A 20121-nucleotide genomic window follows, 5' to 3' on the forward strand; every position below is an offset into this window, starting at 1 on the left:
TTTTTTTTTTTTTTTTAATCACATTAAGTACAAAGGAAAATCTTTAGTTAGACTTCTCCAAGTTACTACATGCCAGAGGTCAGTAGGGGAATGACCAGGAAATTCAAAGAGAACACACGTGATCCAACACTTTTCCACCAGCCAAGCTGCCTTTCATGCGATTGGACGAAACAGAGGCATTCTCAGAAACGCAAGGACTCTGAAGATACCCTGCTTGATTAGACTTTGTGAAGAAATCACTTGCAGACAGACTGAGCTTGTCCGAAAAATGAATCAAAATGTAGCACACAGAATTGGAGACAATAGCCTGGAAAAGCAATGATGGTGAAAAATGAAACCGCTAACATCTAGAATCAATATAAAAATTATTAAGAAGATACAAACGATGTAAAAAAAAAAAAAAATCAAGCCAGAATCTAAAATCTGAAATCAGTTCAGCAAAGATCTAGATCTATGCTGGGAGGTAGTAAGGGCATGGGGGAAGTAGTAAGCAGATAAGAAGTTTCTCTTCAGTATATACTATTGGGTTAATGTGCCAGACTGCAAAGTCGTTTGAGCTGTAAGGTCAGTGGTTCAAGCTCACGAGCTGCTCCTTGGAAACCCTATACAGGGTCGCTATGGGTTGGAACCGACTCAATGGCACTTCACAACAACATATATACTATTTTATCCTTGACACTCAGAGAAATATAGTTGCAAGTATGGTTAAAAATACTGGAAGAGCAAAAAAAAAAGGGTGGGGTGGGGCTAAGAAGGAAGTCTCAGTGCCAAGTAAAAGACACGACAATTCTTAGTAAAATCTAAAAATACACTGAAATAGCAGAGAGGCATGAAAGGCATGGACTCCTAGTGTGGCGCTGTGGGTTAATGCTTCGGACTGCAAAGCCGTTTGAACTGCAAAGTCAGTGGTTCAAGCTCACCAGGTGCTCCTAGGAAGCCCTATGCAGTGTTGCTATGGGTCGGAATGAACTCAATGGCACTTAACAACAACAACAACATGAAAGTCATATGAATTGAAATGTAAAAGCTCCTAGTTGATCATCTCTGAATAATATTCTTAGTGATTGTTGTTGTTGTTGTTAGGTGTCATCGAGTTGGCACCGACTCATAGTGACCTGATGCACATGCAGAATGAAACAATGTCCAGTCCTGGGCCAATCCCACTACTGTTGCCACACTTCAGTCCATCGATGCTGCCACCTGGCCAATCCATTTCATTGGGGGTCTTCTTCTTTCTCTCGGACCCTCCATCAAGTCAGTTTGTGGCTCAGAGAGCCTCATGTGACAATAGAACTGCTCCATAGGATGTTCTAGGGGGTCCTGGTATCACACTGCAGGATCATGCACTGGACCACAAGTTTGGTTTGAAGCACACAGTTGGCAAGTCAGAGCCAGTAGCCGTTCCTGAGAAACCCTAGACGGGGCGCTATGAGCTAGAACCGACTCGATGGCGCTTAACAACAACAGTATTTTCAGAAGCAGATCACTAGGTCTTTCTACCAAGAAGTGGCTGGTGGATTTGAACCACCAACCTTTGAGTTGGCAGACAAGGCCTTAACTGCTGCACCACCAGGACTCCTCCTATGAATAAAATGCTGCCAAAAATTGATGCAGTAAGACAAAGTAAAATGGAACTATGTAATCCACAGGAATGGGTGGATGGCGCTCTGCAAGTCCAAGACTTTGGAAAGTGGAGCCCCGTACTTTCAGAACAAAAAGAAAAAGTCCACAGAGTTCTTTGGGACAAAGAGGTTTACTTTATACCTGTAAAAGGTATAACCTGAACTGAAGATATGTCATAGACATTAAATCCCGGATTATTAGAAATCCAAGAAAATGCTGATATGCCAAATTGTAGGGAAAGACCTCAATTAGCCTTCCTTCATTGCTAACAGACAAAGTCAATCAGAAATATAAAATGAAGATGTGGAAGATCGAATAATGTAATTAAGGATCTGAATATATGGATATTGAATTCTGTACCTAACAAATGTTCAAGAACAGCCTTTAAACACGTTATTTACCCCCAAGCCACAAAACAAATACATGAGAAAAAATACGACTAGCAAACCAAACAAAAAACCTGTTGCCTTTGATTCAAATCCAACTCATGGTGACCTCGTGTTACAAACCAGAACTGAGTTACATAGGGTTTTCATAGAATCTTCTGGAATCTTTATAGAAGCAGATCTCCAGGCCTCTTTTGCACAGCATTGCTGAGTAGGTTCAAATCGCCACACAGCAGTTGAGCACAAACCATTCATGTTATCCTGGGACCTAAATCTCTTTGATTCCGACAACTGTCGGCCTTGTCTCTCCTCTCCTCCCATCTTGCTCCTTAATCCCAGATTCTAGGTGTTTGACTGGGTTAGAAATAGAGATCCAGAGAGCCTGAGCTCCTTCAGTGCTCCACTCACCCAGGACTTCCTGCTGCCCGGCCCCCCAGTGACTGCTGCAAAAGGAAATGGATCGGAAGAGTTGCTCAGTGACTGCATTTATTAAAGCAGCGCAGAGGTTATTTATAAGTGTCAGAGATGCAGCACAGAGTCCCTGAAGCCTGCCCTCTCTGTGCCAAGTCCACCAGTCCGAGTATCCATCCCTACTCAAGTCTACTCATCAGTTGACCAGCCTCTTATGCCTACCAGCCCCCTCCTGCCCAACCACCACCAAGCCAGAGATTGGTTCAAATGTGGGGTCTGTCTCCACACAAAATAACGGACATGTAACCCACCTTTATTTCTTATTCAAATATTTGAATAAGACAAAGGAGCTCTGATGGTACACTGGTTAAATGCTCAGCTTTTCATTCCATTGTTCCATGAACCTTTTGAAGCCTCCTCATTATTATTTAGGATTCATTGCAGCATGTAACCAAAAGGTAGAAATAATCCAAGTGTCTACCAGCAGAGGGATGGATACACATAAGGCACTCGATACATACCAAAGCTGTTGTGGTCGAGTCAGTTCTAATTCATAGCCAGCCTACAGGATGGAGGAGAGCTGCCTCAGTGAATTTCCAAGGCTGTTAGCGTAGTGATTACCATTCGGACTGCTAACCTCAGGGTCAGCAGTTCGAAACTACCAGCCATTCCTCGGGAGAAAGATGAGGCTTTCTGCTCCCATAAAGATTTACAACCTCGGAAACCCTGTACAGGGTCACTATGAGCCGGCACACCATCACCACCACCCCACCACCAATCCTTACAGAAGCATACTGCCACATCTTTCTCCCGTGCAGTGACAGGGGATTTTAGTTAGCATCTAAGTGCTTAACTACCACACCACCAGGCCCTCTTCTGTATGCATTTAGTGGAATATTATTCAGCCATGAGAAGTGAAGCCCCAGTGCAGTTCAAACTCACCAGCCACAACTTGGGAATCTGACACAGTGTCACTCTGCGTCTGAGCTGACTCCATGGCACTTAACAACAACAACTTGTTGGAGACCCAGGTTTGATTCCTAGCCAGTGCACCTCAAGTGCAGCCTCTACCTGTCAGTGGAGGCTTTCATGCTGCTATGATGCCAAACAGGTTTCAGTAGAACTTCCAGATTCCAACAGACCAGGAAGAAAGGCCTGGTGATGGATTTCCGGAAATCAGCCAGTAAAACCCCTATGGGTCACAGTGGTCCCATCTCCAACCGTCCTGGGATTGTGCTGGACCAGGCAGCATTTCAGTCCACTGTGCATGGGGTCACCTGAGTCAGGGGTCTGCTCCTGGCACTTGGGAACAAGCTAACGACCTGATTTTCACACGAGTAATGTGCTCTAATGCCCTCAGGTGGCACTGGTCTCAAGCTTAGGGGTCAGACCACAACAGCCTGGGATGCTCAGGTGTCAGGAAGGCCCAGGAAAGATGAGTTGCTGTGGGGCTGTGGGGGCTGGGTGGCACAGGCCCTGCTCGGTTCTGAGGACTGGGAATCCTGTCATGTGACCCTCCTGCTCTGCTTTTCCTAGCGGAGAAGAAAATGATAAGCTCGACTTCTGCGGCCAGCTCCCAGCAGCTCTACTCCCAAGGAAGCCCGTTCCCTGCCGGCCACTCAGGGAAGGCCTTCAGGTATGGGCTGGCGACGGGGAAGTGTTTGGAGGTCGGCAGGACAGAGCCCCCCTCACTAGGGAGACCCTGATCTAAGAGTTCAGCTTGTGTGTTGCAAAGGCGGCAGACATTAGTGGTGACTGTCCCGCAGGCCTTGGGCCAGGCTGACTTTGCTGAATTGTCCTTAACACTTGGTATCCATGACTATTCCTCTGATGTGAAAGCTGGCAGACACCGTGTTGTACAGAAATGTCTTCAGGGACAGGGAGGGAGTTGGCTTCCAGTCATGGCCCAGATGAGGCAGAACTGGGGACATCTGACAAGGTAAAGGAAGTGTCTTGTCCTGATTCCCAAGAGCCCAGAACCAACTCCAAAGGAGAATGGACAGCTTCATTCTCATCATCAAGGGAGTCTTGTAGGTCATTGGAAAGGCCCCGACAAAGTTGCTGGGGAGACAGGATGAATTGGGGAGATTGGATGGAAGGGGACTCACAGCACCCACCCACCACACTCCTCCAAGCTCACTGCAGGGAGCTTCAGAGCTTCCGCCCCAGCAAGAAGGGCTTCACAGAGCCCAGCCTCTAACTAACTGTATCAGAGACAAAGCTGTGCTTCTGGGGATGGACGGGGATGGGGCGGCAGGGCCTGTCACGTCATGGGGATGAGGGTCACATTTATACACTGATCCGTGGACAGCCCTCCCTGAGGAGCAGCAGGTAGTGTCCTGGGGTACAGGGAAGGAGCACAAAGGCAACGACAGACAGAGTTCAAGGACGAGGGGAGCGCCTGAGGTGATATGGCCAGGGAAGGCTTGGCCAACTCCTGAGCTAAGCTTGATGTAGATGTTTGGTTGCACCAACGTTTGTCCTGGAGATGGGCACGGGGCATCAGGAGTATCCTGAGCAAAGCCTATCGGGGCAAGAGTGACTTGGGGTGGAGGTCCAAGTGTGGCAGAAACGTAAGATGAGACCGTGAGGCCTCTGTGTGCCATGCCGGGGAGTTTGGTTGGACTCAACCACAGGTGGTTTATTAACGAGAAGAATGACTTGAAGAAATGGAATCCTTGTGCTTGCTCAGGGTGGCAGTGGTGGCTGGGCCCAGTTGGAGCAGAAGGCAGGCTGTTAGGACAGACAGTCCAGTTGGAGGTGCTGAGATACCGGATAGACCGTTGTCATAGAAGTAGAAGGAGGTAGTTATAGAGGGAAAGACAGGCCTCAGGGCTGGCGGGCTGTGAGGGAAACAGTGCAGGGGGTACCCACATACTGGCAGGGTGAAGATACTTAAGAATGTTAGTCTATAAGATGGATGGATGAAAGGCAAATATGAGATCTTAAGCTAGGAGAAAGGGCAGAATGTTCTGTTTGGGGTGGGGAATGGCATGGGGTCAGTGACTCTAGTGTCCATCTTGGTCACATGAATCCACATCCTTAGGTATGTCTTCATCCAGAGCCCTTCGCTTGTGGTTTGCTGAGCTTGAGCCCTGCTTATATATGCTGAGGCAGGCAGTGTGGCCCAGAGACTCTTGGGGGCTGTGAGGCATGGGGTCCTGCCCTTGGCCCCAGGAAGTGTGCCAGCTGGACCTCATCAATACCATGGCAGCTGGGTGGGGGAGTAGAAAACAGTGATCCGAAAAGACCATCTCTGAAGCCATTCATTCCTGAGAAGGAGAAGGGGAAAAGAACCCTTGTGTCAAGTGAGAAATTGATTTTAGGCTGATGGAGTGATGGCTCCCTTTATTTAAATAATTGAACTCATTTTGCAATGGTCCTTCTGCAACGATTCCTCCTCATCTTTGAAAGGATCACAGAGTATAGAAAGAAAACATTACAATCCAATTCATAAAACTGCACCAAGTCTTCTCTGTCAGCTGCCTTTATCTCCAAACCCAGCTGGAAATCTACCTCCACCCAAAGCCTCTGAGTAGCCCCATTCCAGGGCACTTGACTCATTTGTGGGCACCCGGCACTCTGGCCTCTACACTGAGCTAGTCCCAGGGAGTCAGGGAGCAGGGCCAGAAACAAAGTATGAGCCTCCCCCAGCCCACGCTCAGTCTTTAATGGACTCACTGCATTGTGGACACACCCAGGAAAACTTCCTGGAAGAACTGCCTAGCAGTCAGAGATTGAGCCTGCTTACCTGCATCCAGACAGAGTCCACAGAGCTCAGTGCGATGCACACAGCAAGTGCCTAAGAGAGACCCAGGAATGAAAGGGAAGGTGAACTGATAGAAGTGGATGAGTACACAGGAAAGTGTGCTGGGGAGCAAGAGCAGGCCACACCAGCAGGTTTCCAGCAGCAGCTCTTTTCTTGTTCATAACTAACTACCTGCAGCCTGTTCTGGACTCCTTAAGCCTTAGCGACACCCCCAAAGGAACAAATTAACCGGAGCACAAAGGGATAAACAAACACCAAGACTGATTTGTACACTAAGAAGCATCTCTCTTCATGGGAGCCAAACCATCGGTTGAGAACAGAGGATACCCAGGGGTAGGTGCAGGGAGACCCCTGTGGGAGGAATGAGCTGAATCAATAAGAGATGAGGACCACTTGGGATGGGAGAGGAGGCACTGAAGACGGAAGGAAGACCACGAGGTTTTGTTGCTCACAACGTGGTGGCCTTTTTCTCTTTTAACGAGCCGCACTGGTGGCAGAGAAGGCAGGAAGGTGGTTCAGGTGAGGGGCCATGAGCTCACCCAAGTCAGGGCCGTCCTCAGGGTAAATGCGTATTCTTCTTGTCCAGCTCCTCAGTGGTCCATGTGCCCGGCGTGAATGATATCCAGTCCTCCTCATCAACAGGCCAGAACATGTCCCAGATCTCCCGGCAGCTAAACCAGAGCCAGGTGGCATGGACGGGGAGTCGCCCACCCTTTCCCGGACAGGTATGAACCTCTAGGAAGGCGCTGCCCCCAGGGCTCAAGGGTCACCTCCCTTCTGAAGTGGCAGAACTACCAGGGACCTGTGTCTGGGCTCCAAGGACAGGCCAGTGCTGGGGCTAGAACTGACTTCCCCCAACACAGCTAGGCTCTCAGGAGCACTGGCCAGTACAAGGGTACGTTACAGCTGAGTCCCTAACAGTCTGACTTCAGCACCCTTCTCTCATCACAGTCTTCACCTGCGGAAACTAAGGCTTGGAGAGACCCTCCATTTGAATTAGCCCCCTCACCACTCTGGCCCAGGAAGACGTGCAACTCTGAGACCCATCCAGCTCCCTCCTGGTCACCACGAGGAGGCGTACTGATTGATATACTGATTGACTTGCGGGAGCCCATGGTATTTACTGGGCCAAGGCCTACCAGATCGGCTTACCCAAAGAGCCACAGCACCCGTCCTGCAGTTCTCGGGCCCTCGCATGTTGGTCTGTGTCCAGCCAGCTAAGAGGGCCCCAGGGTGTTTGTTGTTGTCCCTACCGTCACCTTCTGTCCCTGTTAATGGATCTGGAACTTCAGGGCACAGGCATTGGGTCATGCTGCTATCTGTCTGCTTTTTCCTGATTTTAGCAAATCCCATCTCAATCCAGCAAGACTCAGTCCTCCCCCTTTGGGATTGGAACAAGCCACACCTATCCAGCCGACCCGTCTTCCTACAGTCCTCTCTCCAGCCCAGCTACCTCCTCACCAAGCGGGAACGCCTACTCCAGTCTTGCCAACAGGACTCCAGGGTTCGGTAGGTGGACAGAGTCATGGGGGGACCTGCCAGGGCAGAATGCTTTCTGAACGTCCTGAGTCTGAGCTTAGCCCCAGCTCAAGGTTCCAGGGGCCTCTCTGTTCTTGCTGGTCGTGATAAGGTCACGTATTCCTGAGAGACTGGGTGCTTCATCCTTGCTGTTATGATGTGGGACTATATTCCTGTGTTCTCGTGCTATTTTGAAGGATTTTTGTTTAACCCTTATGGCAGCCAACAAAGACTTTGAGGTCCCCTGAGTCAAAAACCCTGTAGTCTTGTTTCAGAAAAACTAGTTACTGCAAGTATGCACGTAGACATTATAAAGTTCTCTCCCTAAAGAAGGTGTTCTCCCATGTCAGAACCCCTTTCCTAGCCCAGTTCACAAACAGCAGGCCTCCTGTGCATCTTCCAGGAGCCCTTGCCATTGGTCCTGCCTCCTGTGCCTGATGAGCCCCCAGTGCACCCACAACGACCAGGGTTCTGTCCTCACAAGGAGGGGCGAGCAACCCCATGGTCCTAGTAAGAGGTCCCAGCAGATGCCCATTTTCTCACAATGCTGCCCTTGGTGACACCCCCACTTTGTGGCTCATGGGGCATTTCTCTGCAAAATCGATCATTCTCAGGTGAACAGAAGATGGCCAAACCCCAACATCAGGCAGGTTAGAAGCTTCTGTTTAAACCCTTTGTCTGTCAGCCTTATTAAAACCAATAATGGGGAGTTCTCAGCCCATCCCCACCTCCTGGCCTACACCCCCTGCTGTAGAGCACTTGTCCCTCTCCCTGACCCAGGTCCTGGGGTACAGTGATTCCAGATTCTTGTTTGTCTCTCCAGCTAGGAAACCCATTTACTCAAAGTTTGTCTTCATGTCCAACCTTTAACTATTCTTGGTTTATCATTAAATGAAACTAAACTTAGCAACACCGTCCCTGCTTCAGGCATGAGGAGCCCTGTGGCACTTGCTTCTGTTCAGCCAGACGGTCCAACATAGGAACCATCCTGAGCCTCTGATTCCCAGCGGTACCTTCTCTCTCTTAAACTTGAGAGCATTCTTTTCCTCCTGTTTCATCACCTGGGTGTGATAAGACCCTCTGGCCACCTCCTGAAGGCAGGCTTTGCCAACTTGAGACACCACAGGCATTGGGGAAAACCGGAGACCCATCGGGATTGACTCAACATGCATTCATGGGCACTGAGCCCTGAGGGGAGATGACTGGGCCTCTGCCCTGGAGAAGATCACAGGCCAGAGACCGAGATAGAAGAGACAGATAGGTAACCAGAGACAAGCAGTCCCGTGTGCAGGTGTAGCTGGCAAGGTCTGTGTAGACTGCTCTGGTAGCTGAAGACCACAAGGGTCATTGACTCCAAGGAGATCTAGTGTTCAGCCTTGGTATGGCTTCAGAGCATCTCATTGTGACCTGGTGTGGCACTGTGGGATGATGCACCAGACTGCAAGGTCGGTTTTAACCACAAGGTCAGTGGTTCAAATCCACCAGTTGCTCCTTGGAAACCTTATATAGAGTTGATATGAGTCAGAACTGACTTGAAGGCACTCAACACCAACCACATATTATAAAGTATATAAACCACATATTATAAAGTATATAAACCATATATTCTAAAGTATATAAACCACGTATTATAAAGTATATAAACCATGTATTATAAAGTATATAAACCACATTTCACTTAGTATAAAGCCTAACAGGAAGCGTCAGCCACTTCCACGGCCCAGTGATCCATCGGCCTGGTCCTCTTAAGTAGATTCCAGGCCCTAAAAGATAAAAAGATACGGAGCCAAGACCAGACGAAACCCTAGACTGAGGCCACTACATAACTCTGATGGCCAAGACAAGGTCACACAAAGGGGACCTGAAAGCTTAACAACCATTTTTACAGTTGTCCTCAAAGTGTCTCACACTCAGATAATAAATAATAGTAATACTATTAACAGCAGGGACAGAGTGAACTCTACTGACTATGCTAGGATTTTTTTGACATTTGAATTCATTTCATTCTCACAGAAGTCCTGTGAGGCAGGTAGAATAATTATTCCCATTTTACAGATGAATAAACCAAGGCACCAGCCAAAGCAAACCCATTGCCATCAGGTCGATTCCAACTCACAGCGTCTCCTCAGGGCAGAGCAGAACTGCCCGGAGGGTTTCCAAGGCAGTCAGACTTGCTGGGAGTAGATTGCTTGCCTTTCTTTTATGGAGCAGCCAACCTTTCAGTTACTAGCCAGGCACTTTAACCACTGTGCCACCAGGAGTCCTAAACAAAGGCACAGAGAGATCAAGTATCCTAGACAAGCCCTCAGGGCAGGTAAGTGGAGGAGTTGTACCTGTGGAGCTAAGACACCCCCCCAGCAGTATGATCACACTTCTCTGTCCCCTCCCTGCATCTTCTAACCCACCATTGAGGGGATCTCAGAATTAATCCATAACTGGAGGTCTCGGTGTCTGTGCCTTGGTTTATATTAATGAAAAAGGAGCTAGACCCCTCCCAATGTGGCCGTGGAAGAGACTACGAAATGTATCAAAGAACGGGCGAGAAGTGTCACTTGGCCTTACCATCAGTCAGGCATCTCTGAACCTTGGCCAAAAGAAGCGTTTGAGTGGGAGAGGATACAGGTTGAGTGTTTCGAAATCAGACTCCAGTGACGTGAACAGCCACAGGAAGCTGAGGAGGGAAGAGTGAGAATGGAGAACAGGTGGGAGGATGGAGAGTAAGACTTGACGGCAGGTGGGAGAGATGGGAACCAGGATTCTCGATGAGGCTGTCACATCAGGGTGGGCATCAGGCCTGGAGAGTAGGGTGCCAGGCCCCCTTGACTGCCAGGTCCAAGGAGTGGGAAGCAACAGCCTCTACCCCAGAGGGCTTCAAGGAAATGGAGTCATGAAAGGGAGCCCAGCTCTGGTCAAGAAACCAGAAAGAAGGGCTGTTTGTTAATGAGATGCTGGGGGTACAGTGGAAAGGAGTGCAGGGAAGGTAGCAGATAAGAATGGGTGAGTGGAGAAGGCCCGAAGGGTCAAGGTCATTAATAAGTAAACATAAAGCAGTTAAAACAACACACAGTGTTTGCATTTGCCACGGATTAGATAGTAGGTCTGCTTGCGTGTCTGAGATGGCTGCAGCCTGGGGTCTGCTGCTGAGACACTAGGAACTCACAGGCATGGCGACTCCCCACAGTACCTGTCTTCAGCTCATCATCCAGACTCCAGAGAGACAGTAAAGTCCACCCTGACCTCTTTGCTGGCTGGGCAGGCAGCGGTTCAGGAGTACCTGCTGAGCCAACTTGCTGAACGTCGCCCAGTGATGACCCAGGTGGCTGCCATCCAGCAGAACATGTCACTTTTGAGCAGTGACTCAGCTTCAGCTGGACTCCTCAGGACAGCTGTGTGGATTGAGTTCATGTATTTAATGAGGAAAGGAGCCTGCCAGGCTTCCGGCCCCTGCCTGTGAACCACATGCTGCTTTGGTTCCATGAGCTTTCAGAAGTGGATTCTCAAAGCGTTGTCTTTTTTGCAGTTCAGGCCTATTGAGTTCTATTGGGCTCTACTGTTTAAGAGCCATGGTGGCACAGTGGTTAAATGCTCGGCTGCAACTGAAAAGTCAGTGGTTCTAACCCACTAGCCTCTCCACTGTAGAAAGTTGTGGTTGTCTGTAAAAGATTGTTGTTGTTATTAAATGCCGTCAAGTGGGTTCCAACTCATAGCAACCATATGCACAACAGAACGAAACACTGCCCAGTCCTGCACAAATCGTCACCATTGTTCCATTGGGCCCATTGTTACTGCCACTGTGACAGTCCATCTCACTGAGGGTCTTTTTTGATGACCCTCCACTTATCAAGGATGGTGTCCTTCCAGGGACAGGCAATATGCCCTCCCTTCCAAGGAGCAGTCCGGCTGTACATCTTTTAAGACAAACGTATTTGTTCTCCCGGCAGTCCGTGGTCTATTCAATATTCTTTGCCAACACCATAATTCAAATGCATCGATTCCCCTCCAGTCTTCCGTATTCATTTGTCCAGCTTTCAGATGCTCTTCCTTTATAAGAGCTCTTAATAGATCCAGCTGCCTGTTAGTCATTGGTTTTTATTGATGAATTGGGCCCATGTTTATCACACTATTTACTCAAAACACTGCTCAATGTCTGGTACACACCTGGTGTCTGCTGTATATACTGTGTTTACCAAACGAGATGCACACATGCTTCTGATCAGAAAGCCTGAGCTCAGGTCCTGACTCCGGTATTGTAATTAAACGAGATAACGCAGGCTTCTTGATGTAGTTGAACCCCCCGTTTCCTTATCTGAACAATGTGGAGGATAAACCCATCTCTTAGTGTCTCAGTAAAGAGGAAACAAAGTGAAAACTATGTAAAGTACCAGCACAATGCTTCACACCTGACAACAACAACAGCAAAGATCAAAGCCGTTACCACCGAGTTGGCTGTCACCTTTAACAACCCCCCAGGACAGAGAGGAACTGCTCCTTAGGTTTCCCAAGACTGATTAAATCGTGACATCTTTCTCCCAGCTGGTGGGTTTGAACCACTGACCTTGAGGTTAACAGTCTAATGCTTATTGCACAGCGCCACGAGGGCTCCTTGGCACATAGCCAATGATCCAAAAAATACTAAACCCTTCCCCTCCTTCCTTAACGAACCCACACTGTTCTCAACACAGTCCAGATAGCTGGTTTGGTTTCTGCGCATCCGTCTCTGTGTTTTCAGCGTGTGTGCAGTATCGGTGACAGACCTTTCATATCTACTGCAAACATGGGCGTGGGTCACCAGGTCCTGCTTCCTGGTCTGTCTTAGTCAGGAAGCTTCCCTGGAGCCAGTCCACCACGGATCACCCTGCTGGTATCTCAAACACCGATGGCCTAGCTTCCAGCATCTCAGCACAACAACACAGGAGACCGAGAGACAAGCAGCGGCACAGAATTTTTATTCTGAATTTTTGCATCAAGGCCTCCCCAGATATAAATAGAAAGCTCATCTTCTGGCAATTCTCACCCTTTTCACCCAGCCCCATCTCTGACTACCCCAGTGGTAAGACAGATTTAAAAAAAAAAAAAAAAAAACAGAACACTTGTTTCATCACGGTTGGCTATGCCCCAAAAGCCTTAAATTTGAATTAAAACAAAAGTTTATGAAATGTCTTCTTCCACACACACCCCCTTCCTTTCTTCTGTCTTTCCTTCAACAAATACTTATGGAAGCCCCACTACGTATTAAGTCCTGGTATGGCACTGTGGGATAAAGCGCTGGACCACAAGGTCGGTTTGAACTACAAAGTCGGTGGTTCAAACTCACTAGTCGCTCATTGGAAACCCTGTACGGGGCCGCTTTCAGTCGGAACAGACTTGATGGCACTTAACAACAACATGCGCTAAGTTCATCCTAGTAAAAATCGAGCATCGACACAGCTGATGCGTGACCTTAAGCCACTCACAGGTAGTGGCAGTCACTCTAGTGTGACGACACATGTGCCACAGGCAAGCTAAGAGGAGAGGATGATGAGGGAGTCAGCACAGTCTCCTCCTGCAAGGCCACGTTTGATGAGAGCTTTGACCATGAGGAAGATTCTCCAGGTGAGAGAAGGGTATGCATACCTGAGAGAACACATGTGCAATTGTACAGAGATGGGTAGAGTATGGTGTCTGAGGTGGGGGCGGCGGGGAGGGGCTGGGGTTACAGAGAACAGTGGTGGGACATGAGCCTGGAAATGTAGGCAGAACCCTGGCTATGAAGGATCTTATATGCCAACTCTAAAGAACATGGACTTTGTTCCTTGGCAGTGGTGGGCTTACTTGGTTTTAAGCAGTGGACTATGCTTTAAGGAAGGTAACCAGTAACCGTGTGCGCCTGACTCAGACCTGCTAGTAGCAGTGGGAATGGAAGAAAGGAGATGGTATTTGGAGGGTGGGGGTCTCATCAGAACTCAGTGACTGATTGCTTATGAGAGATGGTGGATGTGTGCTGTAGAGTCACTTCGGACTCATAGCAACCCTGCAGATAAATCTTCACGGGAGCAGAAAGCCTCATATTTTTCCTACAGAGCAGCTGGTAGGTTTGAACTCCTGACCTTGCGGTTAACACCCCAATGTGTAACCTGCTGCACTACCAGGGCACCTTTTACAAGAGGTGAGGTAAATCGGAGAAAAGAGTCAACACATTTTCTCTCTGGAATGGTACTGCCGTCCATTGGGGTGGAAATGTATTCAGAGGTGAGATGACTATTTGGGACACAGCGAGTCTCTCAGAGGAATAAGTAACCATGCCTCCCCTGCTTGGACGTCCAGATGGATCCAACGCTTAGGAGAAAAGCCAGAGTTCTAAATGCCATCAGAAACTGGAGTTTATCATCTTTCCATCCATGCCCCTCAGCACAGCCAATAATCAGTCAGTAAGTGTGGGGCCTCCTTCTCCACAGTAGTCCAGGCTCATGCACCTCTGTCCACTTTGCAAGGATGCCGGCAGCACCTCCTCCTGTTGGTACCCTTCCCACTCGTCTTGTCCACTCCATGCCTTTTTCATAGCACTGGCGCAGGGACCTTTCCACAGGAACAGAGGTGTGTGTGTGCCTCCCTCCTGGTGTGGCACCTCCCCCCGAGTTCATCCTCCAGCGCCACGTCTTTATCATCCGCCCTGTCACATACTGTGCTGCCTCCTGTATGAATCACGCCCTCTTCTACTGCCTGCTGGGGCTCTGCCACAATGCATCCTTTTGTCTGAAATGGTTTTCAATTCCATATCCACACCTTGTGCCTGGCGAGCTACTAATTCCTCTTCTGGCCTCAGCTGAGACCTCTGGAAAATGTCCACTTGCTGTGACTAGGTTTGGTATCCTTTCTAAGTGTTTTCTTTCTACTGAATGCTGCCAAATGAATTTCAACCCATAGCAACCCCATGTGACAGAGTGGAACTACCCCATAGGGTTTTCTAGGCTGCCATCTTTACCGCGGAGTACTGGTTCTGGCATTGTAGGATAAGCACTACCGGACTGCTAATCACAAGGTCGGTGGTTCAAACCCACCAGTCACTCCTTGGAAACCCTACACAGGATCACTGTGAGTTGGAACCAACTTGACAGCACTTAACATAAACTAACATAGCTCTACGTAACCTAGCATAGCTCTGCGTTACCTAACATAGCTCTACGTAACCTAGCATAGCTCTACGTTAAACCTAGCATAGCTCTACGTTAAACCTAGCATAGCTCTACGTTACCTAGCATAGCTCTACATAACCTAACGTAGCTCTACGTTACCTAGCGTGGCTCTACGTTACCTAGCGTGGCTCTGCGTTACCTAGCGTGGCTCTGCGTAACCTAGCGTGGCTCTGCGTTACCTAGCGTAGCTCTGCGTTACCTAGCGTAGCTCTGCGTTACCTAGCGTAGCTCTGCGTAACCTAGCGTAGCTCTATGTAACCTAACTAACATAGCTCTACGTAACCTAGCATAGCTCTACAAAACACCAAGTTTTTTCCCATAGAGCTACTGAGCGGGCTCGTACCACCAACTTTTCAGTTAGCAACTGAGCACTTAACCATTGCACTACTGGGTTCACTGAGCTCCGCTTACCTCTGTTGTTAAAATAATGATAACAGTTGATGTAGGGTCATTTCCAACTCACGGTGACCCCATGTGTTTAAGAGTAGAATTGTGCTTCATAGAACTTTCAGTAGTTGATTTTCCTGGAGTAGATCACCAGGGTCTTACTTCTGAGACGTCTCTGGGTGGAATTGGTTAGAAGCCAAGTAAATTAACAGTTTGCATCACCTAGGGACGGCTATTTTAGTAATTCTGAACTGTACAGCATTGCCTGCTTACTCCTCTCTCCCCAACCATACTGTTAGCTCCTTGAGGTAGAGACTGTCTTGTTTTCCAGTGTGTGTACAATACCAGCTCAGAGCCTGGATTCAAGTGGCTGTTTGGTGATTGTTTGCCAAATGAATGAATGAATGAGTCAACTCATGTAAATGAAGAGACTGCCCAAGCATGTCGTTAATAAAAAGGAAGGCCTAACTCCGACCCTTGCTTTCAAGGTCAACATGTTAAGGGTCAGAGAAGTAACATCCTTTACACCTGAGACGGAGTAGTGGGCTCAAAAACACATATAGTCCTGGAAGTCACCAAAAAAATTTCAACAACAGCATGACCTGTAAGTGCTGGATACACAAGAGAGATTAAGAATGACTCTCGGCATGCCTGTTGAATTGGGCGTGTCAGTAGGGACTTGGCTGTGGAGTGATAACAGGGTGTTCAGAAGGGTTGAGTGGGGAGGGACACTAAGAGAGAGTGCTGTGTGGTCCATGGACTATGTTAGATTATGTTCAAGGGAACGAACGAGAGGTAGCAATGTAGCTCTGGAGGAGGAAGGGTCGAGAGGATCAATTCATGATGCCCAGGACCACAGCAGAAGTCAGGGTGGAAACACCATGCTGGACTCACCCACCCATCCCCCATCCCCCAGAGTATCTGCAGACTGACCATGTATGTGAAGTGGGAGTCTCCTTGCCATTCCAGCTGTGTAGTGGGAACCCCCCACCACTCCAGCTGTGCAGACAGAACCCCCCACCATTCCAGCTGTGCAGTGAGAACCCCTCTCATTGCTCCAGCTGTGCAGTGAGAACCCCACTACCACTCGAGCTGTGCAGAGGGAAGCCCCCCTCGCCACTCCAGCTGTGCAGTGAGAACTGCTCCCACCACTCCAGCTGTGTAGTTGGAACTGCCCCCCACCACTCCAGCTGTGTAGTGAGAACCCCCCCATCCACACTCCAGTTAGGATTTCCCTTAGTTATGAACCAGACCTGTCTTTCGCACTCAGCCAACTCAAGACTTTTAGATTTCCAAATCAGGCCAGTGTGTGTGATTCTAGAAGAATTTCTTCCTGGCCCTTGGAATCACATGTGAGAATATGGGAAAAGATGTTTTAGATTACATATGCATAATTTTTTTACAGCAGAATTCCATGTGCGCAATGGATTTAAATCCCTCCTAGAGTGAAGTAGGAAATGTCCCCTTCGCTGATTCCATGCCCTTCTTTACCAGGGGCTGTCCACATGCAGAGTTTACCAAGGAGCTCTGGTAGCGTAGTGGTAACGAATCGGGCTGCGGAACTGCAAGGTCAGCAGTTCGAAACTACCAGCTGTTCCGCGGGAGAAAGATGAGGCTTTCTGCTCCCGTAAAGATTTACAGCCTCAGAAACCCTGTACAGGGTCGCTATGGGTTGGAACCGACTCCATGGCACATGACAACAACAACAACAACCACATGGTGAGGAATTGTTGCTGTTGCTGAAGGAGGCTCAAGCAGTTTGTAATCAGCTGCAAGCCTAAAGTTTGCCAATTGGAACTTAGCCAAGAGCTATGAGAAAGAAAGGTCTGGCAAACTGCTTTGGTAAAGATTACAGCCAAGAAAAGCCTTTTTGGCAGTTTTACCCTTGAATGCATGAGCTAGGGTAAGTTGCCGGCAGCTAACAACATTTGTTTTATTAAAATCCCTTTATGTCTACAGCAGTATGCCTTGGATTGTGCATGTGTGTTCACATTTAACCCCTTCACAGCCATCAAAGAAATCCCTCAACTGCTGTGACTCAGTGTCCACCCATCAGGTAGAGTGAGGGAGCCTGTGGTCAGGGTGGCCATCACCTCCAAAATGGTTCTGAATGGTTTAGAACAAGAAAACAGTGTCCTGGGACTGCTGATGTACCTTAAGATAAACTAATTCTTTTGGGATAAATCCTTGAAAACAAGAAAAAAAAAAAAGAGGTTTTTTTTTTTTCAGGTAAAACCCTGTTTATGCTTCCCACTTTCAGTTTTCCCATTGGGCATTCTTTCTAAGCTGTAGGCAAAAGCAAAGTTACTCTTATATCTAAATGGATTTGCTGATTCCCACAGAAAATCCTTACCCACCCCAGTCCCTTCCCTCCCAAATAAGCTGATGCTAAAGACACGCTCAGCTAAAGACACACTCAGCTGAAGACACAAACGGTGGAAGACACACTCAGCTAAAGACACACTCAGCTGAAGACACACTCAGCTAAAGACACACTCAGCTAAAGACACAAATGGTGGAGGCTACACTCAGCTAAAGACACTCAGCTGAAGACACAAACGGTGGAGAGAGGCAGCTCTTGCTTTTATGGGTCACACCTGTATGGTCACAATGCTACAAACCTATGCTATGTACAACCATAGACTGACAGTTTTCAGCCCAACACTGAGGGCGAGATTCCCTTCAAAAAGCAGCCTGTGAGCTCAGTTCCACTTGGCGGAAGCCTCTGCAAGCAGCAAGTTCTTCTCCTCATGCCAACGTTAGCCCTGCCCATGCTCTGGGTCCTACAGACAACAGAAGCCTCCATTAGCAATCACAAAGCGCCCTGAAGATTCCTGAGGTTTAAGCCACCCTGGTCACCTGGCAGGCCGACTCCAGGGAGAACCACCCTCTCCAGCCAAGTACTCCTTTTTCTGTTTTACCCACTGACCTCTCTCCGCTAAACGGACTCACTTCTGTCCTAGAGGGAACACATCCAACCAACCTTTCAGAAGTGCAGGTCCCTCGGAGTTACAGTGGCCCTTTGGGCTTACAGGGACCACGGGATAGCTTTTAAACTAAATGTCTTATACATTGGCTCTTTCAGCTGAAAGTGGACAAGGTAGCGGGCAGTTTCAAGGGCGGCCCTCAGAAGTCTGGTCACAGTGGCAAAGCCAGCACCATGGTCAGCAGAGCGGGGAGCAGCACTCTCACCAGCAGCCCAGTCAGACTGAAGTGTTCCAGGTAAATCCAGCCAGCACCGCCTTCTCGTAGGTACCGGCACCTTCTCTCTGCTTCCTTTCCCCCTCCGTCTCTGCCACAACTCTGCCTGCCCGGTAGTGACTGTGAGTTCTGGCCTAGCCTGGGTCACATGCTAGTCCTGAGCGAGACCCCATCCTGCCCAAAGAAACCTCAGGTGTACCTGGGAAAGGTCAGGGGACCTTTACCCTTTGAACTGAGGCTGCAACTGGAGACTCTCCCCTGCCCCAAGTCCCAGAGCTGCTCAGGACAGGCACATAGGACACGGGGGTGCCGGTACAGCCCCCAAGGCCTCTACTAGGAGCTGAGGCTCCTTCGGTCCTGATGGCCTCCAGCCCCAGCCCAGCCCCTCCCCCTGCTACCACCAGGAGGGAGGATGGCCCAGCCCAGCCTAGTTCAGCCTTAACTCATGTCTTCTCTCCAGTTAAGCTTAGGTCCTGCCCTCTGGATGAGGTTATGGGACACCTGCATTCCTGGTCTATCCCTGAGGCCTGGGGTCTGAAGCAGACCTGGTCTACCTGTGCAGCTGCAGCAGATCCCGCTGGGAGCCCTGCAGGGTAGCACTCTGTACCCCTGGGGTTTCCTGGACTCACCATTAACCAGAAATGCTCTCATTGGAGCTTCCATTGGGGCTCCCATCTTTTGACAACCCCCCTCCACCAGTGCGTGGCCTCACCCACCAGGTCTGCACAAGCGAAAAGGCCCTGTAACAAATCCCAGACCCCCCTCAGTCTCACCCAGAGCCTTGGCATACCCAGAAAAACTAGACCACGGGCAGAAACCGCATCGTGGCCACCTGGGGGCTCCTAGGATTATAAATCCCGTTTCTTCAGAGCCAACTCTTCACTGCCCCCCACTCTCATCCCAAACTCCAGGCCAGCCAGCATCTTCACAGACAATGGTCTAGAGCCCAGATGGCATCCCAGGCCTCACAGGGGCACCCTCCTGTTAAATATGCAGCAAATGAAACATAAATACATGAATGTGCAGGGAGTGCTTTGCCCAGGCGTTGGCCTGGCTTGGGTTGCTTCCTGTGCTGGCCTGGCCAGCTGATGGCCTCCTTCCTGTGTGAGCTCCAGTCCTTACTCATCATGTCAGCCCCAGCAGGCACAGTTCCCTGGGTCACATCTGTATGGTCACAATGCTACAAAGACTTCTTGGTCACATGTGTTTGAAAACACTGGATGAACCCAGTTATCCAGATTCTTTATCACAGGACTTACCAGAGCCTTTAGTATACTAATGAGGACTGTGAGTTTTCAGAATGCAAGCAACTTATGCCTCACTTCCCAAACTTAATTGCCCGGAATTCTTTTTTCACTGAGTCTCAAGGGTCTAGAATTCCACGAAACACACTTTGGGAAAATGTGTCCATAAAGAATTGATCCTCGTCCTTTCTGAGGCCCAGAGAATGTGAAGGCCTTGGCTAAGTGGAATCACAATAAGGAAATCGACTAGGCCCTGCCCTCACTATGCACAAGGAAGACAGGCCAGGCAGAACTCCCCCTCTAAGCACACCCTGCCCCGCTCTGCATTGTGTTTCTGATGCATTTCTGTGCATGCTGGGGGCCAGGCAGGGTTCTCCCCAAAGTCCCTCATGATGTACTCAGCTTTGAAT

General features: G+C 49.0%; 1 protein-coding gene across 1 annotated transcript in view; it reads left to right on the forward strand.

The window, feature by feature from the left end:
* Positions 1-20121, forward strand: part of ARNT2 (aryl-hydrocarbon receptor nuclear translocator 2) — a 207574-nt gene that overhangs the window by 187183 nt on the left and 270 nt on the right. The window contains exons 15-18 of the mRNA XM_006870911.1: positions 3957-4056; positions 6776-6914; positions 7533-7698; positions 18352-18488. Of these exons, the coding sequence (XP_006870973.1) occupies positions 3957-4056; positions 6776-6914; positions 7533-7698; positions 18352-18488 (542 nt within the window). The remainder of the gene's footprint in view (positions 1-3956; positions 4057-6775; positions 6915-7532; positions 7699-18351; positions 18489-20121) is intronic.

Source organism: Chrysochloris asiatica, unplaced genomic scaffold, assembly GCF_000296735.1.
Source record: "Chrysochloris asiatica unplaced genomic scaffold, ChrAsi1.0 scaffold00156, whole genome shotgun sequence".
Taxonomy (NCBI): Eukaryota; Metazoa; Chordata; class Mammalia; order Afrosoricida; family Chrysochloridae; genus Chrysochloris; species Chrysochloris asiatica.